The sequence below is a fragment of the Lithobates pipiens genome, unplaced genomic scaffold (assembly GCF_037356315.1).
Source record: "Lithobates pipiens isolate NorthernLeopardFrog02 unplaced genomic scaffold, aLitPip1_a1.2 Scaffold_13, whole genome shotgun sequence".
NCBI classification, from domain to species: domain Eukaryota; kingdom Metazoa; phylum Chordata; class Amphibia; order Anura; family Ranidae; genus Lithobates; species Lithobates pipiens.
In genome coordinates, this window is record NW_027507718.1 from 374,081,342 (window position 1) to 374,108,370 (window position 27,029).

The 27,029-nt window shown below is 44.0% G+C and overlaps 1 protein-coding gene across 7 annotated transcripts in view; it reads right to left on the reverse strand.

Annotated features, from left to right (window-relative positions):
* The window catches only part of ASB5 (ankyrin repeat and SOCS box containing 5), a 95,457-nt gene that overhangs the window by 2,258 nt on the left and 66,170 nt on the right, over positions 1-27,029 (reverse strand). For 5 of the 7 annotated variants that reach the window (XM_077477239.1, XM_077477240.1, XM_077477244.1 and 2 more), the window contains 3 exons: positions 23,043-23,193; positions 15,694-15,828; positions 2,077-2,268 (listed from right to left, as the gene is read on the reverse strand). In XM_077477239.1, coding sequence (XP_077333365.1) covers positions 2,077-2,268; positions 15,694-15,828; positions 23,043-23,193 — 478 coding nt within the window. The remainder of the gene's footprint in view (positions 1-2,076; positions 2,269-15,693; positions 15,829-23,042; positions 23,194-27,029) is intronic. The other 2 variants (XM_077477245.1, XM_077477246.1) reach the window with 2 other exon arrangements.

Here is a 27,029-nt window from a genome sequence, read left to right on the forward strand (position 1 = left end):
CTGGACAACAAGGCATTTACACCAAGCACCATGCAAAGGACTCCTAGCTTCCGGGCCTATTCACACAGTTACATAATGCACACCCTCCCCATGATGCAGCCCAGGGAAGGAAAGGGCTCAAAAAGTCCATCCCAAATATTTATGTTTTTCCCCAGCATGCGCCAGAGGCAATACACCTCCTATTGGTTGGCCAGAAGGAACATAAATATTCATAACTGCCAGTGAAACCTACTGGCAGCACAGAGAAAAAACAACACCAAGTAATAACAATTCAGCTGCCATTTTACTATCCCTCATCTGCCCACCAAAACGATAAAATACAGTCAGAGGAGGCTGTTCACATGATGTGCCCATGATGTACTGCATCAAATTTAATGCAACACGTTGAGTTGACGGGCAGCACTGCCTGTCAAATTTGGTCATTCAAGTCAACCTCCTATGAGCCACATTGCTACCACAAGCCAGATCCTTGGCTCATGGTTGCAGGACATTAGCCCAATATAAACTGCCGTTTGGCAAAAAGGAAAGAATGAAAGAAACGGGTATTCAGTCAGGAGGCTGCAGCTTCGTCTGAGTTTGTCTGCATGGCTGACATCGACTGCTTAGCCGCACTTTGAAAAGCTTTCCATCACAGATCGTTTTTCAGAGCACTAGCTAGTGTGAACCTAGCCTAACATAGGAAATGGCTGGAGTGCTCCTTTAAATACACATCTATGGACATAATGGTAACCCTTTTTAGTATACTAATATTGTTTTTATATTGTGCCTACACAATGATGTGAGAACAAGAAACCTACCGTTTCTAATTATTATGCTTTTGTGACAAGTATAACCAATTCAATTTTGATGTATGTATAGTATCTCATAAAAGTGAGCACACATCTCACATTTTTGTAAATATTTTATTATATCTTTTCATGTGACAACACTGAAGAAATTACACTTTGCTACAATGTAAAGTAGTGTGCGTACAGCTTGTATAACTGTGTAAATTTGCTGTGCCCTCAAAATAAATCACCACACAGCCATTAATGTCTAAACCGCTGACACCAAAAGTGAGTACACCCCTAAGTGAAAAAGTCCAAATTGGGACCAACTAGCCATTTTCCCTCCCTGGTGTCATGTGACTCGTTGTTACAAGGTCTCAGGTGTGAATGGGGAGCAGATGTGTTAAATTTGGTGTTATTGCTCCCACTCTCTTACTGGTCACTGGAAGTTTAACATGGCACCTCATGGCAAAGAACTCTCTGAGGATCTGAAAAAAAGAATTATTGCTCTACATAAAGATGGGCTAGGCTATAAGAAGACTGCCAAGACCCTAAAACTGAGCTGCAGCATGGTGGCCAAGACCATACAGCGGTTTAACAGGACAGGTTCCACTCAGAAGGTCTCTAACATCCACCAGCTCTGTTATGTCGTCATGGAGGGGTAGAAGTCCAGTGGCAACCTGTGAAGCGCTGGTGAACTCCATGCCCAAGAGGGTTGAGGCAGTGCTGGAAAATAATGGTGGCCACAAAAAATATTGACACTTTGGGCCCAATTTGGACATTTTCACTTAGGGGCAATCTTCTCATAGCCTAAGCCATCTTTATGTAGAGCAACAATTCTCTTTTTCAGATCCTTTGCTATGAGGTGCCATTTTGAGAGTGAGAGCAATAACACCACATTTAACACACCTGCTCCACATTCACACCTGAGACCTTGTAACACTAATGAGTCACATGACACCGGGGAGGGAAAATGGCTAATTGGGCCCAATTTGGACATTTTCACTTAGGGATGTACTAACTTTTGTTGCCAGCAGTTTAGACATTAATGGCTGTGTGTTGAGTTATTTTGAGAGGACAGCAAATGTACACTGTTATACAAGCTGTACACTCACTACTTTATATTGTAGCAAAGTGCCATTTCTGCAGTGTTGTCACGTGGTAAAATATTTACCGTACATAAATGTGAGGGGTGTACTCACTTTTGTGAGATACTGTATGTAAGAAATAAATATGTTCCAGAAAAGGCAAACTATGTTTTATTTAACGAAAAAAAAAGTAATTCCCTCGTTTAAAGATTAAAGCTCACCTTCATATAAAAGTAACTGTCTTTCCACTGGACTTCTTGGAACAGCTACGTCAACTGGCCTTCTGAAATCTGTATTTCTGGCATTAATGTCAGCACCAAAGTCCAGCAATAAACTGACTATGTCTGTACTGGCCTGCTGAGCAGCAGCATGTAGGGGTGTATCCAAGTGCCTGCCCTGCTGCACATTAGCACCTAGAAAAAAATAAATCTTAGTATGTTTTTTAATCTCAGATCATGTAAAATAGTAAAGGTCAAGCCTACACACCTATACACGGGTAGCAAAAAAATATAAAATGCAGTAGCCAAATGTAAATATTAGCTACAGATTTGGGGGCACAACTATGTCCTTTAGTTTTATAGCTCCTGAGCCCATAAGCCATTCCAGGGGTTACGCTAGGCGTTGAGGTTAAAGTCAGTGTGTTGAGTGTTAAGAATAAGGAGCAGTTATCGGCAACAAGTAAAGTTAATTGGTAAGCTACTTATGCTGTCCAACAAATGCTCAGCTGTGCTAGAATCAAAACGTTCACTCATTTTACCTAATATGGCTTTTCTTGAATTGACTGCATCCACAGCACACACAGGGCAGAAAAAATTTACCTCCTGAAGCAGACCACCCCACAAGGTCAGTACTTCCTGAAGACTGTGCTGTGTATCTTTCTCTCTCCCTGCTTCCTGCATTACCAAATACATTCAAGTTTAAATCTGGCTGTGTCTGTGAGGAACTTCTTGACATTATTTTTATCAAGGATTTATGAGAAAGGCAGCAAGCAAGGAATGTCCCAGTATCACCAACAATAGGGGCAGGTTGGGATGATGCATACAGCAATGCAGTTGGTGTCACCTGGTGCGGTAAAACATGGTGTAGCCCCCCCCCCCGTATATCCTGCCCAGGGCCCTGCAGGCAGTGCACGGTCACCCCAAACCAGCCCCTGTAAATGATAGCATAGGGTGGTATAGTGGCAGGTTAGGGTGGTATAGGGCAGGTTGGGGTAAAATAGGGCAGTTTGGTGGGGTATAGTCCAGGTTAGGGTGGTATAGGGCAGGTTGGTGTAATATAGGGCAGTTTTGGGATGGTATAGGGCTGGTTGGGGTGGGATGGGGCAGGTTAGGGTAATATAGGGCAGTTTTGGGGTGGTATAGGGCAGTTTGGGATGGTATAGGGCAGGTTAGGGTGGTATAGGGCAGGTTAGAGTGGTATAGGGCAGGTTAGAGTGGTATAGGGCCGTTTGGGGTGATATATGGCAGGTTGGGGTGGTAGAGGGCAGGTTAGGGTAATACAGTGGCATCACTAGGGGGGGCGGGGGCTGCAGCCCGCACTGGGTGATACCTACCAGAGGGGAGACACCAGGGCCGCCGCTACACAGTGCACTATATTGCTTTCACTTGCAGAGCTGCAGTGAAGCGTGGCAAGCAGGACATACAGCCGTGCGGGGGAGGCTGCCTGTAACACTCCCCCATCATTAAATCAGGTGACGCTGTGCCTCGGGGATCTACAATATCTCTTGAGGCAGCTGGTGTTGGTGGGCAGAGCTGGGGGTGTGGCTGCCTCCTCCTCTCCTCCCACAGATGCCTTCACTCTGGCTAGTCCCGCTCATCACACAGGTATGGTAACTATGTAACTATGTAAAAATATCAAGACCTGGAATTCTTCTTTAAAGTGTTTGTGAAGCAAATATTTTCTCTTCTATAGTTTCCTCTGATATATAACAGTAAGTTCCCCAGTGGATGTCATTTATAAAAATATGCGGTATACTCGCTTATTTCAGAGTGCCGTTCGGCACTCAGCTGACTGTCCACTGATCTCCTCTCCCGATCTGATAGCTGCAGGATGAGATGCTGGGAGGAGAGAAGAGGACGAGACCAGCGGGCAGTCATGTGAGCGGCGCTCTGGAGTAATTAAAATTTTAAATTAGATTCACTGGGAGAATACTTTTATATATCAGCGGGAACTATAGAAGAAAAACACTGTTATTTTTAGTGCAGGAGGGGGAGGATCAGGGAGCTGACAGGAAGGGAGGGGAGGGGAAGGAGAACAGAGGGAGACAGACACAGCAGAGCAGGGCTGCGGATGACGAAGGCACGTACCCTTACCATGGTGTTAGGGCTCAGCAGCCGTGATATATTGTGGCCAGCCTACAGGGGGAGTGTATAGCCAGGCAGGATCACCCAGTTATTATAGGTGTTACAGGGGGCCAAATGACACAGCACAAGCACTGTGCTGTACAACATGCTTATAGGGAACAGGTCAAACGCTTTAATGCCAATGCACCCAAAACAGGACCTGATTTCTTTTTTTCGGAACACAATGCATTGAAATTCAGGTAGGTTGGTGTGCATTTGACAAAGTGTAATGGGGTGCCAATTAATGTATATGGCACTGCACTGGCAATTGTACATTACCTTAACATATGGTAAAACACATTTTACCACATTTTGATGCAATGCATTATTATTATTATTATCATAATACACAATTTATATAGCGCCAACAGTTTACACAGAACTTTACAATGTATAGGGAGGACAACACAATTACAGTACAGTTCAATACAAAAGGTACAGGCGGGCCCTGCTCATAGAGCTTACATTCTAAAGGGAGGGGGTGGTACAAAGGGTAATAGCTGCAGAGAATGATTTGATGGGGGTGGCTCTGGGACAGTTAGGTGGGTGTGGGATAGGCTTCCCTGAATAAATGAGTTCTCAGGGATCTCCTAGAGGTGGACAGGGCAGGGGCTGATTGGATATACTGGGGCAGGGAGTTCCAGAGGATGGGAGAGGCTCTGAAGAAGTCTTAAAGGTGAGCATGGGAGGAGATAACAAGGGAGCTAGAGAGCAGGAGGTCCTGGGAGGAGCAGAGGGGATGATTTGGGCGATATCTGCAGATGAGGTTGTTGATGTAGATGGGGGCGATGTTGTGAATGGCCTTGTATGTTATGGTTAGCATTTTGAATTTTACACGGTGGGGTAGGGGGGGCCAGTGAAGGGATTGGCAGAGAGGAGCAGCAGTCATGGATTGGTTAGTGAGGTGTATTAGTCTAGCAGTCCTGCTTAAGGGTAGGCCATTAAAGAGAGTTGCAGTAGTCAAGGCGGGAAATAATCAAAGAGTGAATAAGTTGCTTCGTGGTGTCATTAGTCAGGGAGAGTCAAGTTCTGGAGATATTGCGGAGGTTAAGGCGGCAGGATTTAGCCAGTGATTGGATATGGGGGCTGAAGGAGAGGTCAGAGTCAAGGATTACACCCAGGACCCTGGCATGTGTAGAGGGACCAATGGTTGTGTTGTTGATATTAATGGAAAAGTTGGGGGGGGGGGCACCATGAAGGAGGAAATATAACAAGCTCAGTTTTAGAAAGATTGAATTTGCGGAAGTGGTGTGACATCCATATTGATAGGTCATTCAGTAAGTTTGAGATCCGTGAGGAGATTGAGGGGGTGAGTTGAGAAGTGGAGAGATAGATCTGGGTGTCGTCGGCATAGAGGTGGTATTGGAAGCCATGGGTGGTTATCAGCTGGCCCAGGAAAGAGGTATACAGAGAGAATAGGAGAGGCCCAAGGACGGAGCCTTGGGGTACCCCAACAGAAAGAGGAAGGGGATTGGAGGAGATGGAGTTGTAAGTGACACTGAAAGTGCGCTGAGATAGGTAGGAGGAGAACCAGGATAAAGCAAAATCATAGAGGGCAAGGGATTGTAATTTGCTGAGGAGGAGCAGGTGGTCAACTGTGTCAAAGGCAGCAGAGAGGTCTAAAAGTATGAGTATGGAGTAGTGCCCATTGATTTTAGCAGTTAGTAGGTCATTGGTGAGTTTTAGTAGGGCAGTTTCAGTAGAATGTTGTGGGCAGAAGCCAGACTGTAGGGGGTCGAGAACGTTGTTGTCCATAAGGTAGCGACTCATTCGGTCATGGACAAGGCATTCAATGAGCTTGGAGGCAAACGGGAGCAGGGAGATAGGTCTTAAGTTATTCAAACAAGTGGGGTCTAGAGAGGCTTTTTTGAGTATGGGGGTAACCAGTGCATGTTTGATCAGGGAAGGAAAGGTGCCTGAGGAGAGGGAGAGGTTAAAGATGTGGGTTAGGGAATTTAGGATAGAGTGGGAAGGTGGTCGCAGTAATTGAGAGGTGACAGGGTCCAGGGGATAGGTAGATGGATGGGCTATGGAGAGGAGTTTATTAACTTCATCTGTGGTAACTGGGAAAAAGGAGGAGAGTATTAAGTGTGGTGGTGGACCCAATGTGTTGTGTAGGGGACGAATTTGAATGCTAGATATCTCCTTGCGAATTGTGTCGATTTTGCTATTGAAATGGTTGGCAATCTGTTGAGCGGTAAGCAAGTTTGTGGGTGGGGGCAGTGGGGGGTGAAGTAAGGAATTAAGGGTAGAAAAGAGTTGACATGGTTTGGGTGAGAGGGTTTTGATGAGAGTGTTGTAATAGGTTTGTTTAACAGTGTGAAGGCAGGAGTTATATTTGAGAAGGGCAGATTTGTAGAGGGTAGTCTTGCAGGGATTTTGATTTATGCCATGCTCGCTCAAGAGCCAGGCTGTGTCTCTTGAGACTTCTGTTGTCATCTGTTTGCCAGGGTTGTGGCAGATGGGGCCTTCTTTTGCATGTAGAAAGAGGAGCAAGTATGTCTAGGAAGGATGAAAACGTGGTGTTGTAGATGGAAGTGGTTAGGTCTGAGCAGGACAGGGGTGCGATTTTGTCATAAAGGCCATCAGTAGCAGAGTGAAGAAGGGAAGGGTTGAGGTTGCGAAGGTTTCTGCGGGTAGTGGTTTGTGGGTTGGCAGCATGGGATGTAGGAGACAAGGAGAGAGTGAAATGCATAGATGTGAAGCCAGCCTAGGTCTTACCCAAGTATTTCTATGGTCCGTAATGATTGTGCAGGTCATACCTAAGCATTTTTATATTCAGCAATGATTCTGTAGGCAATGATAGGTCAATATTGAAATGCTAGATTCTGTAAAGTCCTCATTTTTCATAAACATGACAAGTACAAAATATATCTACTGTTGTATTACCCAATCCCAATCAAGACTTGACACTAGGGTTGCACCGATACCGAGTATTTGCACAAGTATTGGTACTCATGCAAATGCACTGATACCTGAAACCGATACTTTCAGGCTCGGTTCTTTCAGCTGTCAGCGGGTCTCCCCTGTTGACAGATGAAGTGTTAAAGAAGTTTGTTAATTGGAGCTGTCAAAAAATAAAAAGCAGTCGGCAATGTTTATTAACAACATTGCTCAGCCGCTGAAACACTAAAATAGAAAGAAACATTGGGGGTTATTTACAAAAGGAAAATCCACTTTGCACTGCAAGCTCACTAAAAGTGCACTTGGAAGTGCAGTCGCTCTAAATCTAAGGGGTAGATCTGAAATGAGTGGAAGCTCTGCTGATTTTATTATCCAATCATGTGCAAGCTAAAATGCTGCTTTTTATTTTCCTTGCATGTCCCCCTCAGATCTACAGCAACTTTACTTCCAAGTGCACTTGCAGTGCAAAGTGGATTTTCCTTTAGTAAATAACCCCCGTTGTTTCTTTTTGAATCTTTGTGTTTCTTCATCTGCAGATCAAAGGGATGAACAAATGTTCCTCTGTTTAACCCCTTATAAACCCTCAATTTACTCTAATCAGCCTTAATTAACTTAATTAACCTATTTTACTCCATTTAATTATTTTGCTGCTTTTTTTTTGTTCACATCTATTTTATAAACGATAAACAATTAAGACAAAAACCCCCCTGCCAAAAAAAAAGGGTATACACCACTGAATACAGCACTAAATGTTATGTAATTCTGTGTTAAACACTGCACTACACTGACACTACACTATACTGACACACTACACTAACACTCTACACTTAGGCTGGGTTCACGTATGAGCATGCAGCAGCTCATAGCAGGATTCGCACTAGGGTGAACCCAGCTTCAGAGTCACAATAAGTGAACATACTAAGGCTCTTTCACATGGCCGATCCGTTCATGTCCGTCTGTCAGTTTTTCAGGTGGACCTGAACGGATGCTCCATAGAGGTCTATGGAGCGTTGGATGTCAGCGGTGACATGTCCGCTGACATCCGACCCACTCCGACTTGAAAAAGTGTGACGGAGGAAAAACCTACTTTTCCATCCGTCATCGGATCTGGTGAGGACGGACTCTGCGGTCCTTCGCCATCCGATCTTCCATAGGGGAGAGCGGCACTCTGACAGGTCCGTCCCTGCGCAGAGACGGACCTGCCATCTTCCTGCTCAGCGGGGATCGATGGAGCAATCCCCGCTGAGCAAGCGGATGTCCACGGGGCGGATCATCACTGATCCACCCCGTGTGAAAGGACCCTAACTCGATAGAGCAGGGCTCAGTTTGCTACTATCTAGCCCCACTCCAACAACACACTGCAAATGCTTCCTATGGAAAGCCTAATTGGCAAAGCCTTGCACCTGACCAGCAGTCAGGTGCAAGGCTTCATCCAATTAAGGCCCTAGAATGCACTGTGAAGCGAACAACCCGTAGAACGCTCCTGCAAATTCAGGTGTTTGCCAAATGGGCAATGTCTGGGTTGAACTTTTGCTCATCCTGAACCATTCGCCCAACACTACTCACATTAGAGAATGTACATATTATAAGGGAATACTTATTAAGGTTACCAAAAGATATACGGTACTAGGTTAAAGGTCTAAGATAATATGCTTAGGCGTGCATTTCACTAAGTTCAGAATTAAGATGCAAGATGTTGACATATTAGGAAGCATCTGTCTTCGGTAAGAGGTACAAAGCTAAGATAGGACTGGTTACGCAAGAATATGGTCAGTCAGCAGATGTTGAAATGACGAAATTACTATCAGAAGACTGTATTTCACCTTTGACTTAGATAATGTCATGAGTTTAAGAAAAATGTCGATGTATGTATGAATTACCTGATTGGCTAAACCACAGGGCTGTCCTTTAGCTCAAACTAAATAAAACTGTTGTGTGTGCTTCAATATGCACATTCATTATTCACGTACAATAGTGTGTATGTGTAATGTTTTGTCCACCGGTGAAAGGGACCTCCGCCCTTCAATCCTAGCCTAGGCTACCAGGGGTTACTTACAGAAGACGAGCAACCTAACAGTTTTGGTACCAGGAGTGGGGTTCGTCTTGCGACAGGTAGGTCACTTTACTCTTTTTACCTGATTGGTGAATGGTGTAAACACTTACTCTGTCCGGGCGGCCGCTACGAACTTAGTTTAAAATTAAAAGAAGTAACTGTGCCTTCGCGGTGGACTAGGCTGGTCCCTCGGGAGGTTAAAAGGGCTCGCAAGGAATTTATAGGTTTAGGGGAGTCCGACTAGGTTGGTCTGACTTAAAACTATTGGTGATAGTATTTTTAACACGGGAAGTAGTAGATTACGCCCGTGACAAAGGGATTGGTGGAGTGGACGCCCATTTGAAAAAATTTTTTTTTTTTAAAAAGTGCACTATAAATTGATGAATGTATTGCAATACGGTTATTTCATGTCTTAAAGTATATTAAGAATATGTCTGTTTCTCTCTAGGTACGTGTGTAAGTATATAGAGTATAAGTTTTAATATAGAGTATAAGGAAAATAATTGTTGTTGTTTAAATGAGTGCAGAATATGAGGAGCCCTCTTGTAGTGACATAGCATCCGCCTGCCCCCATTGCACGTTAGGTCTACTCTTCCTAAGAATAGATGACAAGTGGATTTTACTGACCACCAGACCAGGGGGGTTCTCTTGCAGACTTGGTGTAAGAGGGGTATATCCCGCCACCAGGAAAAATTTACCCTTTATCGTATATTAAGGGTGAATCTTCATAGTTTTATATAAGTCCATCTGCCCCAAAAAAGATCAGGGATCCTACTCCCAGACCAGAGACCGGATTGTTGGACAAACCGGGTGTTATCACCTGTGTCCTGCCACTAGACACACACTGCCCAGACTACTAGATGGGGAATTCTGCAGCAACCCAAGCCATGGCCACCCCATCACCCTATGAATTTGTTAGTAATATGATCCCTGGCCCCCAGGTAGAACCATTTTGGACACAAGTCCGAGAAAGGTGTCAGCAATTGGGGATACATGACCCAGGGCCATATGGTCCTTGTACTGAGGAAGACTGGCAAGAAGTCAGTAAAATTTGTCAGGTACATAAGCATTCTTATCCTCCCTGCAAAGGGGCTGACCCACAATACATGAAGGATTGTTTCTGTGCATGGAACAAATGCCTTGGAAAATATAGGCAATTGTGGACAGCAAGGACATTGGAAATCCCAGTGCCCTTATAGGACTGGACAGATTAGAGCAAGAGGCAGAGGCAGGGGATTTAACCCCCAGACCCGCCCACAGTATCCCCGTTATCTGCCATACCAGAACCCTCGTCAACCACTACCCCAATATCCTACACAGCCACAAATAATGCACCGAGGGAAACTCTGTTGGTATTAATGGGACACCTGTCACCCATCCCATCACTCCACCACTGACTGTAGCCACTCCAGAAGGACAGAAATTATGTACCCAAACTTTTGCCGTCTTGTCCTCATGCCCTGTGCCCCTTATGGGACGGGACCTCTTGGCACAACTGTGTATTACCATTAAGTTTAATAAAGAAGGTTCCCTTACCGCTAGTTCACCATTATGTGACTTACATGGCCCTAAGCGACATGCACACAGAGGGTTCCCAAAAAGACATGCACACAGGAGTTTCTTTCTAATGATACCTTCCTCCCTTGACCATCACACAATTTGGGCAGAAAACAAAGGTAGTGTGGGCTTTATTAATTGCACACCATATGCACCCCAAATGCGGTCAGATGCAGGGATACAATATCAAAAACAGTATCCCCTACCCCCAGAGAAAGTCAAAGGCATCTCCCCTCAAATTAATGATTACATATCAAAAGGTATCCTGAGACCAATCATCAGTCCCTGGAACACACCCATTTACCCTGTAAAGAAGGCCAGTGGCGAGTGGAGACTCGTCCAAGACCTCAGAGCAGTAAACAAACAAGTGATTCCCCTCCCACCCCTAGTCTCAGACATCACTTTTATTTTCTCATGCATACCGGCAGACTCTCTATGCTACACAGTAATTGATTTAGCGAATGCTTTCTTTAGCATTCCCATTGCAGAGGAAGCCCAACCTATGTTTGCTTTCTCCTGGGCCGGGGGCCAACTAATCTGGATATGTTTAGTTCAAGGGTATGTAGACAGCCCAGCCGCCTTCTCAATGGTACTCAACGAGACTGTCAAGTCTTGGACTTCTGAGCGAGGGTCGGTACTAATACAGTATGTGGACGGCCTGCTCCTGTGCAGTCGAACTGCTGAAGATTGTGCGGTCGATTCAACATCACTGTTACAACACCTAGCTCACGCCGGGCATCTAGCCTCAAGGAAGAAAATACAATGGTGCCAGCCACAGGTAGAATACCTAGGGTGCATTCTAAAGGAAGGGACAAGGCTAGTGTCCCCCAAACGTGCCGCAGCCCTTCGAGCTCTCAGTCCCCCAAAAGACAAGGCCGCCCTACTCTCATTTTTGGGTGCAATTGTATATTGCCGCCAATGGATCCCTGACTGTTCTCATTATGATAGTATCCTAAGAGAGGCTACTGGCTCGACAGCCCCTAAATTAATAGATTGGACTGAAGACAGACTACAAGCTTTTCAAGCTCTATTAAACAGTCTGTCAAATGCTCCCGCCCTGGGATTGGTAGACTATGGTAAAGCTTTTCAGCTGTACTGTGTAGTTTCAGGAAGCTCTTTTGCCGCCGTGCTAACACAACAACATGGATCAGGGTATCGCCCTGTCTCATATCTATCAAAAAAAAACTCCCCATCCAAGTACAGGGAATGCCATCCTGTCTCCAAAATCTTGCTGCCTGTGCAATGGCTGTACAAGATGCAAACAAATTAGTGCTAGGTCACCCATTGACTCTCTATACCACTCATTCAGTCACGCATCTTATTCAGAACATGAATACCCAACATATGACCTCGCAAAGACTTAGTGGTTATGAGATAACACTGATGAACACTGATAACCTCACACTCAAATATGTGCCTGCCAGCAACCCCGCTGTGCGCCTTTTGCATTCCATGTTGCGTTTACCACATGACCCAGACATTATACATGACTGTTCGGAAAAGGTTGCTGCTATTACCAGTCCCAGACCGGATCTCACTGACACCCCTATCTCAGGTGCAGAGGATGTTTTCGTTGACGGTAGCTGCTCACGTCCCTCTGACTCCACCTTTTTAACCGGTTATGCAGTTGTTCAACTACCAGACATCGTACTGGAGGCAAAATCATTACCTCCTTCTTCAGCCCAGGTAGCAGAGTTAGAAGCCCTCACTAGGGCCTGCATTCTATTCACCGGTAAAGAGGTGAACGTCTACACAGACAGTAGATATGCTTTTGGAGTGGTGCATGATTTTTGGTGTGATATGGGCCAATAGAGGTTTTAAAACAGCAGACAACAAAATAATTGCCAACTCCACACAGATTAGTGCTCTCCTCCAAGCCATTCTTCTTCCAAAAAAGGTAGCCATAATTAAAGTAAAGGCACACTCCTCTGACAGCAGTCGTGTTTCAAAAGGGAATGCTCTTGCTGACAGAGAAGCTAAAAGAGCTGCTGCCTTTTCCCCTAACCCACCTGCCCCCACAACAATGTTTTTCAAGGAACACTTCGCAGCACCTAACTTTAAAACTGTCATAGCACAGATGCAATCAATGGCCACAGAAGATGATGTCCATTTTTGGACAAAGGAAGGATTGACCAAAGACCCTGAAGGTCTTTGGTCAAAAGAGGGGAAGATCCACATGCAAGAACAAAACTATCACCCTTTGAGGTCCTCATGGGAATCCCCGCAAACATAGAATTACCCCCATTAGACCAAGACACTGATATTGACATTTATTCCCAACAGGAAATGTACGTGAAAAACCTGGTAAGTATGCTTCATGAAATGAACGAACAAGTTTCTGTCACCTTTTTCCCTCTTCCCACAGAACCAACGCATCCCTTCATCCCTGGGGATAAAGTGCTGATCAAACAATTAGCACAAAGAAAGAGTATCGGACCGGCTTTCTCAGGACCATGGAAGGTGGAAAAGGTATCCAGGACCGCAGTGTTAACAGACCTAGGAAACACCTGGATCCACGCCAGCCGTCTTAAAAAGTGTCCCCAGCTTCCCTCGACTCCAGAGCCCCTGGCAGTGACAGAGAGCAGCAACTCCCAAGAACAAGATCTACAAGAAGTTCAGAGAGGCATAGAACAAATTTCCCTGGAAGATCCCACACCCCCTCAAAAGGACAAAACAGAGCCAACAACTGCCGGGATGAGAAACGAAGAAGAAGAACAGAACTCTTAGATAACAAATAATCAGAACTTTAAAAAAACAAAGATGCTTTCTCCATCAGTGTCAGGGAAGGCTGTATGCCTTTGGGGTAGTCTGGTACTATTTGTATTCCTGCCCACATGGTTTATAGCCAACTGTATATATCATCCAGAAGATTTAGGTCTATTAAAAGGGATATGTGGACCACCTAAGATGAATAATACCCCCGGCCAAAGACATAGTAGAAGTATTGTACCCGTTAATGAGTCACCTAAGGGACTGACTAACAAGATGTTACTACTAAAATTCAAATATAGCTATGCTCAAAAATCTGGTTTTGAGAAATGCTGGATTTGCAGCAAGCTACATCCCAGTACAGCTAGAATCCCTCTCATGGCAGTCCCCTTGAATTTTACCCCCCTCCTTAATGGAACACCCCCTATCGTCCTAACGAATGTTACTAGGACCCGTCCAAATAAAACCCTCACTTTCCAAATTATAGGTAGAAGCCACTTCCCAGACTGGTGTTTCCGACTGGGAAACACCACAGATGGAGCCGAGGTTTGCAAACAAGCAAAACTTAACATTTCAATGACATCATTTAACAGTCCTTCTTTCTTCCATACTTCAGATCCCACCCTAAATGCCACCTTTTTAGACTTTCTTAGCTCCAGTACCAAGACTACAATACACCAATTAATGTCAATACTGGTGCTCTCTGGCCTTTCTGATACTCTTAGGAACGTGTTCCATAAACGACCCCTAGCTCTAGGAAATACCATATATATATGCTGCGGCAAACTCTGTCACCCCTGGATCCCAACCAAACCCCAGGGGTGGTGTTACCTTGCAGCCCTGGTTCCTATCATGGGGGTATTAGGGGATAACAAGGGAAGTCACCTCCTTGAAGCCAGCATGCATCCTAGATATCCCCTTAGACACCGTAATAAACGAGAATTGTTTTTAGAAAAAGATATGGCCTGGGCATGGTTCCCTTCCTGGACAGGGTGGGGAATTGACCTAATGAAAAGATTAAATAATTACACTGGCATAATTGATGAGATTCTGGAGGAAAATTCTGATGACATAACCAAACTAAATCTAGAAACTAGGGCAATTAGGAAGCAACTAGAACTACATGAGTTGGCTATAGAAAGTATGAGTGCAGCCCTTACTGGCCTCTGTGAGACTACTGAGGATTATGAGTGCTGTACCTGGATTCATAATACCAGCATCGAAGTCCCAGACTACTATGACGTTATTGCCCAACACAGGGAAGAGGTAAATAAACTACAGAAAGAGGCAAGGAACATAGGAAAAAACTGGGATCCCTTCTCGAGCAGTTTTAGTTTTGGGGGATTAATATCTTGGCTCCGAAATGCTGCCATGACAATTGTCACTGTGATTCTCTTCATTCTATTTTTATATGCCTGTTATAAGATAATCAAATGTTTATGTAAAAAGGGAAACACGGTCGCTCCGAAGGATCTGAAACTCACTTCCATTGTTAAGGATCCAACGGTATGGTATAGAAACCAAGAGCACAAGGGTTCGGAGTATGAAGCCTGTGCTATTAAATTAGAAAAGGAATGATCATTATGTAAATCACAGAATGATCAAAGGAAGGATTATAAGGGAATACTTATTAAGGTTACCAAAAGATATACGGTACTAGGTTAAAGGTCTAAGATAATATGCTTAGGCGTGCATTTCACTAAGTTCAGAATTAAGATGCAAGATGTTGACATATTAGGAAGCATCTGTCTTCGGTAAGAGGTACAAAGCTAAGATAGGACTGGTTACGCAAGAATATGGTCAGTCAGCAGATGTTGAAATGACGAAATTACTATCAGAAGACTGTATTTCACCTTTGACTTAGATAATGTCATGAGTTTAAGAAAAATGTCGATGTATGTATGAATTACCTGATTGGCTAAACCACAGGGCTGTCCTTTAGCTCAAACTAAATAAAACTGTTGTGTGTGCTTCAATATGCACATTCATTATTCACGTACAATAGTGTGTATGTGTAATGTTTTGTCCACCGGTGAAAGGGACCTCCGCCCTTCAATCCTAGCCTAGGCTACCAGGGGTTACTTACAGAAGACGAGCAACCTAACACATATTATCACAAAATATAGGTTATACCAGTAAAACCAGGAAAGTTCTATGTGAAAGAGGTCATTTTAATGCTTTTTGGGTACATTTTTGAAGCCTACAGGATAGGAATGCAGCTCTCTATATTTCAAATTTAGTAATATTTCTACTTTATAGTTTTTCATACTGACCTGCATATAGGAGCTTCCTCACACAAGCTATGTGTTGTCCTTTACATGCCATGTAAAGAGGAGTGCCTAAGTGAGGAATATCTTGGTCCACATCTATATCCCAGGAAATCAAAACATCCAGACATTCACTGTGACCTGTATATATATATACACAGGGGGCGATTAGAAAGCTTTAGTAACATATTTAAAACCCAATGTCAGAACTGATATGTAGACGGAGTCACCAACATGCTTATATCTTTTCAGGTCTCCAGCATGAACAACTATATTCGTCTGGGACCTGATCAAAGATTGAAACCAGGCTATCTTTGTACTGTTAAAGCCAGCAATATAATCATATGTCTGAAATAGGTCATGATATAATAAACCTGTAAACCCACTTCATAATAATATACACATTGTTAGGAGCCCAGCAGTGGCATCACACTGCTAGAACTATACCGCACACCCTACAACGCCGAATAATTAATTGTTTTTTTTAAACAGAGAGTATAACCAACTATTAAAGTTGTTGTAAACTCTCTCTCAAAAAAAACACAACCTGCAAGACAAAGGCATAATGAGCTAGTATGCATCGCATAGTGAGCTAATATGCATCGCATACTAGCTCATTATGAAATACTTACCTTAGATCAAAGATTTTGCAGCGGGCCCCATACATGTCTGCCGGATTTATTTGCGGGTTCACGGCTCTGGCGCTATGATTGGCCGGAGCCGTGATGAAGTCACTCTCGTGCATGCCGGTCACAGCACAGCTACTGAAGAAACCACATGAGCGAGCAGTTTCTTCAGTGCGCATATGCTGATGACGTTGGTACATATGGCTACAGTGAAGATCTTCTAAATGGAGAAAGTTTAGGATACATTCATGGTACCTACAGGTAAGCCTTATTATAGGCTTACCTGTAGATAAAGGTGGTCATACAGGGTTTACAACCACTTTAACTGTTGTGTTCACTGTCATGTATTTATATTATATCCAAACTGCTACCGTCAACCCTAAAAAAGACATAAAATAAATATTAAGTTTATAAGAAGACAATAAGCAATTGTTTTTTCCTGACATACTTCATGGCAGTATACATATGGGTTAACCCTGCCTCCTCTCCAATCCTATAGGACCCCACTCCGATAAATTCTTGCTCAGAGGCTGTGTTCCTTTTTTTGGCCTCCTCTATGGACCCTAAGCCCTTGTACACATGGTCGGAGATTCCGTCGGAATGTGTCCGATCGGAGCGTTTTGTCGGATATTCCAACTGTGTGTGGTCTGCATCGGACTGTTTCCGTCGGAATATCCGTCGGACCAACTTTTCCAACTTGCCGGTAATATTTTCCGACAAAATGCTCTGATCAGACATACTCCGATCATGTGTAGAGAATTCCGATCGGACAAAGTGCCACGCATGCTCAGATCAAATTCCTACACCAAAGCTATTGGCTACTAGCGTGAACATAGTCCTGTCGTAACGAAATAACGTCATCATGTCGGATTTTCCGACAACTTTGTCCGACCGTGTGTATACAACAGTTTCAGACAAAATCCAACGGACAAAATCCGACGGATTTGGTTGTCGGAATCTCCGACTGTGTGTACAAGGGCTAAGTGTTTTCCTATCTGTCTTCAGTGGAAAGGATTGGCATCCAGGTCATCTCCTTTAAGGCCCCAGCTGCAAACAGGGTGAATATGGGCATATGAAAGTGGGGTCTGTGCAGCCCAGGACCCAGCCACGGGCAGGCGAGTGGCAGTTTGGCCGGATGACCCTGCCATTGGCGGGCGGCCTGTGTATGCCCAGTGAGAATGCTGTCATCAAGTTTCTAGCAAGGCCTCAAAAAGATTGTGCCCCTTGAAAGTCCCAGACTCCATGGCAGTGGTTTGTGTTTATGATTTGTTCTCTCGCTCTTCCCTGGCTCTAGTGTACGACCTCTCATGGCGACTTGGGCGCATCTGCGTTCCAAGCTGTCGGTGAATTCTGGCGGAATTCGGCTCAAGCTGTCTTACCTACACACGGTCACATCAAATTCCGATGATTTATAACGCGGTGACATACAACGCGTACGACGTGACTAGAAAAAGGAAGTTCAATAGCCAGTAGCTAATAGCTTCTGTCTCGTAGTTGAATCTGAGCATGCGTGATTTTTGGCGTGTCGGAATTGCATACACACGATCGGAATTACCGATAGAAAGTTTTTCCGTCGGGAAAATTGAGAACGTGCTATCAATTTTTGGCTGGTGGAAATTCGGACAGCTAAATTCCGATGGAGCATACACACGGTCGCATTTTCCGATGAAAAGCTCTCATTTGTCTTTTTCTGTCCGGAATTCCGATCGTGTGTACGCGGCATCAGAGAGTGAGATGGAAGGAGATGAGATTTTGAGGGCTTTGACTTTGCCATAGTCTCTCTCCCTTAATTAAAGCAATCAAAGAGGGTTCCAGTGATATCTCTGGTAAAAAAAAAACTATCTCGGAAGGGAGCGCTCAAACTTACCGCTACTTGTGCAGCTAAGGGATATTATTATGAATGAATGGAGCAAGTGGAGAAAATATCCTCTCTGTCAAGCAAGTTGGCAAAGCTTTATCCCTTAAGAATATGTGAAGCACCTGGAGGCCTCCTTCTAGTTGATGCAGCCTTGATGAGACTGGCAAAACAAAGCTGCAAAGAACCCCAGGCCTCGGCACGTTCTGAGGGCCGGTGTTACAGCTGTGAAAACATCGGACACTGGTAAAAGCTGCTAAACGAGGCTTAACGCTTTATGAATTTTAAGGGGAACCCCCACACTAAAAAAAAAAGGGTGGGGGTTCCCCTTAAAGTCCATACAATCTGGTATGGTCTTGGGAGGGAACCCCACCCAATTTTTCTTTTTTTCATTTTGGTGTGGGTTCCCCTTCAAGATCCTCAGCGCATAAGCCACACCCCAAGTTGGATCATCATGATCCGACTTCTGATGCGACTTCTATTAAAATCAATGGGCTCTCATAGGGAGCCATTGATTTTGAATAGAGGCTGAGAAACGCTGCTAAATGTGCATTAACTCCAATGCAAAAGCTGCTAAAAGCTGCTTTTTCCTAGCGTTGGTAGTGGCTTTGCTGCTTGTTTTTTCTAACGCTCTGTGTGCATGAGGCCTTATAGTCCAGCTCGAGTATATGAGGAGCTACTGAGTTTGGGCCTCAGACCATTGGAACGTCAAAGTGGTCTCTTCAGGACATGCATGATCCTTCAGAGGTCCTCCTCATCTCAGACTAAGTTTCCATGGATGTGCCTCACTCTAAGGAAAGGAAGCATATACTCTTATATGACATAAAGTCACTGGTGTTGCAAAGTGCTGCTGTGTCAGTCCCAGAAAGCAAAAGATTTCAGGGCATGTACTCGCCCTCCTTATGATCATGAAAAAGTGCCACTTGTGGAGCCCAGTTATAGACCTCACGCACCTGAAGCCATTTTTATCAAAAGGAGAAGTTCAAGATGGAGACATTGTCCTTGATTCATTGGGGGCCAAGCCAGGGGACTGGCTCGTTTTTCATAGACCTAAAGATGCTTAAGTTCATGTGCCCTTCTGCAAGCTCCTTCAGGTCACCATAGGTCAAGACCATCTCCAGCTCACTGGTCTACTACTCAGGTTTTCAACATTGTCTTGCATAATTTCCAATAAGCAAGTGGACGCTCTGGAGAATGTAGTGGGAGCCAGGAAGCAGGATGCAGGTTATCTACATAACCTCAGTCATGAAAAAGAGTCCCCTGGTGGCGACAACAGAAAAACGTACAGTACAAGTACAAGTACAAGTTCCTTTCCCTCCAGCAGTACAGGATGGGGGGGGGGCTTACTGCCTGTCAGGTATAACTCAAGGCAGATGAGACTGTCGCTTTCACAAGATTGTGTCAAACATTGTGAATCTATGTGGAGCCTCCTGTACCCTACAGGCCTTTTACCATATAACAGGGAGCCTTAGTGCTCTTAGGCTAGTCAACCCTATGGTGGTCTTCTACATAAAGACGAGACAAGGGGGGACTCACAGCCTGTTCTTTATTCCAGGAAGTGGAGCCAATCATGTCTTGGGCTCAGGAGAATCTAGCCAAAGTCTCTGCGGCTTATGTCTCCAGAATCGGGAATATTCTAACAGATTTTCTTTACAGAGTCCTACTGGACAACAAAGAAGGTCTCTCCATATGAAGTTGTTGAGGTGGATTTTGTTCCTGGGGGGGTCAGTTCAGAGGTCGACCCATTCACCTCCTCATGCAACAACAAACTTGAGAAGTATTATAGGTGGGGCTGGTATTTCAGCGCCTTCAAGACAGATGCCCCATCAGATCACTGGAAATAGAGCCAGACCTATCTGTTTATTTCAGATCCAGCCATCCTTAGGTTTCCATGAAGACTCAGGACAGAAGTTGTGGAAGTAGTGATGCCTTATTGACCAAACAGACCATGGTTCCCTTCCCAGCACAGCTTGGCTACCAGATCCTGGTGCCCCTTAGCCTCAGGCCAGTCACAGGGTGCTATTCTACATCCATGTCTGATGGTTGCATCTGATGGTCTGGTTCTTGAAATTGGAGGTCCTCGGCTGCTCTTCCAAAGTAATTTCCACTCTCATGAATGCTAGAAGAGTGAGCACAAAGTTTATGGGAGAAGCTGTTCAAAGTTTGTGCAATACAAGTCTGCTGCCTTTGGATCATGTAATGATCCAAAATATTCTGGGCCTCCTCCAGTCAGATGTATCTCTGGCTCTTTCCATCAGCTCCTTTCAGAGTACGAGTGTCAGCCTTATCCATCTTCAAAGGTCTGTCCAGGTCTAGGCATTTTCCTGTCGAGCAATTTTTCAAGGGAGCAACTAGGCTCAGACCTTGGAGAAAGCGGAGCTTTGCCCAGATGAAACCTCCCTCTTGTTCTCGACTCCCACTCGGGAATTGGAGTGGAGTGTGCTAGGCCTGTCTCCGTTAAAGACCTCTCTGTCAAGTTCACCTTTCTCGTGGCTATCACATCGGCATAATAAGCCTCAGAAGTTGAAACTTCCGTCATGGAGAACCTTTCTTGACATGCTTCCAGATCGAGCGGTGCTGTTACCTATGCTTGAGTGAAATCTCAAGGGTACATCAGTCTTCCATAGGAACCAAAAAATTGTTTCTTTTAGAAACCTTTAGGGTACTAATATGCACCCTTTAGACATGGGAGAAGTAGCCCTGTGGCTTAGTTGGTTAAAGCATCGGTCTAGTAAACAGGGGATCCTGAGTTTGACTCTCAGCAGTTCCTTTCTTTGGTTCTAGGAATTTCTCAGATACTGTGAAGTTATATCTAAAAGCTACAATGTATTCTGTAGGGCGGCCTTGTGGTCCTCAATCAATACATTTTTGGCTCATTATTGTATAGAGCTTGCTTCTCTATCCTCTATTTTTGGTTTGAAAGTCCTGTGTTGACGGTACAAATTAAAGCATGTGGTTCAGCATTACCCGCCCATGAGGTATATGGCTAGTTATTTCCCATACGCATGCTGCCATGGAGTCTGTCAGGAAAAGAGGAACTTTACTATCAAATACTTACCGTCATTTTCCTTTTCTGATGGACACTATGGCAGCAGGAGTTTCCTCCCAGTGCCATGAATAGGCTGGTAAAGGAAACTGGCCACTGGCTCTGAGCAAGAATTTATGAGTCCTATAGGATTAAAGAGGAACCTGGGTTAACCCATACGTATGCTGCCATGGAGTCCATCAGGAAAGGAAAATTATGGTAAGTATTTGATAGGAAATTTTCTGTTATTTTAGCAAAGCCTAACTCTAACCAAAGCTTTTTTTAGTGTTTTGGATAGAACAGTACACAAATAAAAGAAATCTCCCAGAGGCAGTAGTAAAAACTCAACAGAGTGTTTAACCTAGACATATCAAACGTGAATGAAACACTGGACCAAATGGAGTTAAATGACTCTTCAAACCGCTGTATTAAATCTATTAAGGGCAATACTCATCTAATTTCAAAAACTGCTTCACTAATTGACAATAAAAAGAATAATAATTGCAGATACATTTTTATATAAGCAACACCTTCCTCAGTATAAAGTCCAGTCATAAGATGTAATGCATATAGGGGCGGAGCCACACCTTTGACATCATCCTGTGGCCATATTGGAGAATACTGTGTGGTGAGATTAATTGTTTTATGCGTGTATCTGCACTCTTTTGTAAGTGTTTTTAATCCCTTTTTAGACTATAATATATAGAACTATGGGTCTTCCTTTTTTTCTTTTGCACCCATGTATCAATTTGAATGGCATATATCGATTTTAGGCTAGTGATGAATGTCTGAAGCCTGAAGGTGCCTAGAGGTGATGATTAGAGAAAGCTAATTTCTCATCGGATTCCTGTTTTTGTCCAGATCATAATTTAAAGCACTATTTGACCTCTTTACCTTTTGGTGAGGTCAAACGTGGAGGTGAGCATTTATTTTGTACCTTTGGTGGATGCACATATGGCCCATTTTTTTCAAGAGTTGAAAGATATTCTTTCATGTTTGTCACTGTGGTGATCTACTTGCACTAATGTGTATAGACCAGTGATGGCAACCCTTGGCACCCCAGATGTTTTGTTTTGGAACTTAAATTTCCCATGATACTCAACTACACTGCAGAGTGCATGAGCATCATGGGAAATGCAGTTCCAAAACACCTGGGATGCCAAGGTTCACCATCAGTGGTATAGACTGCACTTATTTGGACTTTATGTATGAGTTTTTTTATGAGTTGCGTTACACTATTATTTTGTAAACGGTGTATTTTGAGAGTGTTGTGTAATCACCTGTACAGTGTTTTTGCTGGCAACCACAACATTTGTTTATTTTTATTTTATTTTAGGGTATATTGACATTGACTGCGCTAGTTGTCTGTTTGCACAAATTTTTTTTTTTTATGTCTATTTACGTCTATTTATGTCTATTTACACTGCAATGCAGCTCAGAGCAGCTCTGCCATACAGTAACATGATGGAAAAAAATGTGGATCATCTTCTGCTAATAATTGTGTTGGCAGCTGAGTGATTGTCCATCCCGCACCGGACAACTCAGGAGGGCGCCTGCATAATTTGGGGTAGTACTAGGACCTTTTTTCTTTCTTTCTGGAAGTCTAAAAGGCGGTTCTTTGTTTGGTAGGAGTGCCTGGATGACATGACTGGCGAAATAGAATTACAGGTGCCTTGGCAGGTTAAGCAGGTTGTAGTTTGTATGTTTGTGCGTTACAACTGTTTATTTAGCCCTCTGCCTAAAGAACAGCTTTAACAGTGTGTATTGTGCATGTTTACTCCATATGAATTCAGCCATACACAAACAGATGAACATAGATACAGTATTGTTTAACAGTGCTATCAATTACCTTTACTTGCTGCCTCATGAGCAGGTGAAGGAAGACAGGTCTCCATGTATGCCTTTGCGCCATATTCCAATAGCAGCTCCACACAACTTGCACTGCCTCTTGAACATGCATTAAATAAAGGAGTCACTCCATCAATAGTTGTAGCATTCACCTAAAACATATCAAAATGATGTCTGGGGATAGACATGAAGTAATGAGCGTTAAATGAACCTATGTGCTTACTCAGAGGTAGTGATAGCAGACTCTGCCTGGGTTTGATTCACCAAGGGTTTGGCAAATCTTGTTTGATTCTGAACTTGGATGAAAATTCTATTGAAGTCTATGAGGATTTCAAAATTTTGTTCAATTCTGCCCATTTTTACAGCTAATAGGCAAACTACTCTCAAAAACACATAGGATTCTGATTATTGTCATATGGGACATGAACCAATGCAGAAAAATGCAAAAAAAAAAAAATATATATCATACAGCTCTGAGAGGGCATTCTCGTGTGACTTCATGGACAGAAATTGCAAATACACAAATTCTTAAAAAACATGTTTGGAGGATGCCTTAAAGATGTCTGTGGTATTAAAGAACAGTACAGTTTTCAAAGGCAGTCTTAGCAACAGAGTACCCTGGCAGCATATATTTAACTATGGCATTTATATATATATTTACAGTTAACTTGGCTTACATAGACTATATTACCAAAAGTATTGGGACACCTGCCTTTACATTCACATGAAATTTAATGGCAACCCAATCTTAATCCGTATGGTTCAATATTGAGTTGGCCAACCCATTGCAGCTATAGTGTTGCGTACACACGACTGAACTTTTTTACAGCAAAGGTCAGACGAAATGAGTCCGCCGGACAATTCGAACGTGCTTGGGCTCCATCGGACCTTTGCTTGCCAAAAATCCGGCGGACTTTAGAAATAGAACATGTTTTAAATTTTCCCGCCGGAACTCCGCCGGACCGAGAAATCTGTTCGTGTGTATGCTAATCCGATGGACAAAAACCAATGCTAGGGCAGCTATTGGCTACTGGCTATGAACTTCCTTATTCTAGTTCGGTCGTATGTCATCACGTTTGAATCCGTCGGACTTTGGTGTGATTGTGTGTGTCCAAGTCCGTTCATTCAGAAAGTCCGCCGGAACTCCACTGAAAGTCCGTTGGGAAGACTGTCGGACCTAGTCCGTCATAAAGTCCGGTCGTGTGTACAGGGCATTACAGCTTCAATTCTTCTGGGAAGGCTGCCCACAAGGTTTAGAAGTGTATCTATGGGAATGTTTGACCATTCTTCCAGAAGCGCATTCGTAAAGGTCAGGCACTGATGTGAACGAGAAGGCCTGGCTCGCAGTCTCCTCTCTAATTCATCCCAAGGGTGTTCTATCTGGTTGAGGTCAGGACTCTGTGCAGGCCAGTCAAGTTCCTCCACCCCAAACTTGCTCATACATGTCTTTATGGACCTTACTTTGTTCAATGGTGTACAGTCATGTTGAAACAGGAAAGGTCCACCCCCAAACTGTCCCCACAAAGTTGGCAGCATGAAATTGTCCAAAATGTCTTGATATACTGACGCCTTAAGATTATCTTTTACTGGAACTAAGGGGGTTAAGCCCAACCCCTGAAAAACAACCCTACACCATAATCCCCCCTCCACTAAAATTACTTGCACAAGCAAGGTCCATAAAGACATGGGTGAGTAGGGGTAGGGGTAGTAGTTCTCAAGTTTAGTAGAGAGATGCTGTGGCTTTTCTATAGGAGTTAAGATACTACAGAGGATGCTGCAGTGTAAAACTGGCCAGTAACAGGACATTTATAGTTATATTTGGTAATATGTATAAAAATGATTATATCTGCCCTCGGTTAAAGAATCAGCCACTGAACACTATAACCCAGATGTTGGGCACAAAAGAATAGTGCAAAATATAAAATGCAGCGCTAAATTATACTGAAAATATGAATAACACAATGCCTACCAGCATGTGAAAATAAAGTGCAAATGTACAATGATCAATATGCAATATCACTAATATGCACTATTGAATAATGGTGAAATAAAAAAAATAAACATACAACTAACAAATTACAATATAGCATATAACATACTATAATGTGCAAGTGTGCAATAAACAAATGTGCAAAATGTTCAATATTAAATGATAAAGTGAACAAAAAAGAAAAAAAGTCCACGTGTGACTGATATAAAAATAAAAATAAAATCAGATGAAAAAGAGAGAAAAGTTCTTGTAAACTAATATTCAGTGACGGAGATCCCACTAGTATTCAGTGGAGGAGAACCCACAAGAAGTGGACAGCGTTGGTCAGATGCTTGGCATCGTATCACCCATCACCATAGTTAAGATAAAAGGTTTACCAGAAAACCAGTGACGACCCTTACTCAGGGGGATCAGAAAGCACTTGTTTGGATTCAAAGATCCACTGGAAGAATATCCAAGCGTCTCTCATCAGAAGCCTCTATGTACACCGGACAGTAAACAGCAGCCAGCCTCAGAAACAGGGTGTGCTAATATGTAAAGAGACAAAAGACCCAGGATAGTGTAGTATTGTCTCTTAGGTTTATTGGCAATGCTGCAGTGTTGCATACATACGTGAAAACAAGCCAAAACAGTTCCTTGCACTTTACAAATCCATGGAAGCGATCACACATGCGCAGAACGTGTGAGTGTGGCATCCCAATGATCATTTCATCAAAGGTGACATCATCAGGGGTACGCCCACACGCCTGTGCCCACGCTATAAATACTATAAAATACTACAGTTGATGCACATGTATATATAGGATTTGAAAATTATATATATATGTGTGTGTGTGTGTGTGTGTGTGTGTGTGTGTGTGTGTGTGTGTGTGTGTGTCTTTGTGTGTGTGTGTGTGTGTCTTCAGAGTTTTATAAGAATTTATATGTATTGTATTCATTTTTGATTCATTTTTGATTACAATGATTCATAATTTTTTTGTTACATTTTTTGTTGATTAATTTAAGGTCTATTGGCAATATAGGGAAGCAAGCCTGTGTAATTAATTATGTGGGTTTTTTATTTCCATTTTTTATCTTTCCACAAGATGGCGATGTGTGCCTCTATTGCCATAGGATTGTGGTCGCCATCCCTTATGCCGCGTACACACGATCAAGCAAGCGGGTGGAAAAGTCCGGCAAACTCAAGTCAATCCCCCTGTGTGTAGCCTCTGGCATACTTTTTTGACCCGAAAGTACGGCGGACTTAGAAAGTAGTTTTGCACTCCAATCTTACCGCCGAACTCGCATTTCGGCGGACAATCCTGCCGTGTGTGTGCCAGTCCGCCGTACTTTTGAAATGAGCGGACTTTTCCCGCCCGGAGAAAAGTCCGCTCATTTCGAGCGGGTCTCCAGGTAGGCGGGGCCTGCGAAGGAGATGTCGCTGGCCCCTCCACCTGGTATGGACTTAAAGGGGAACCCCAACGCCGGAAAAAAATCGGCGTGGGGGTCCCCCCCAGGTCCACAACAGACCCTTGTCCGGGCACGCTACCCGGCCGGCCAGGAAAGGAGGGGCGAGCGAGCGCCCCCCCTCCTGAGCCGTACCAGGCTGCGTGTCCTCAACATGGGGGGTGCCTTGGGGAAGGGGGGGGCCACGCGGCCCCCCCACCCCAAAGCACCTTGTCCCCATGGTGATGAGGACAAGGGCCTCTTCCCGACAACCCTGGCCGTTGGTTGTCGGGGTCTGCGGGCGAGGGGCTTATCGGAATAAGGGGGCCCCCGGATACCGGCCCCCCACCCTATGTGAATGAGTATGGGGTACAATGTACCCCTACCCATTCACCTGTAAAATAAAGTACAAAAAAAACACAACACACAAGATAAAATAGTTTATTGCACAGCTCCGGGGGTCTTCCGTCTTCGGGGGTCTTCTCGCCGGACTCCTCCGCTATCTTCTTGTAGCTCTTTTACTAGCGGAGGAGCTCGGCTTTCTTCCTTCCCGCCGCCGTCTTCTTCCGACTT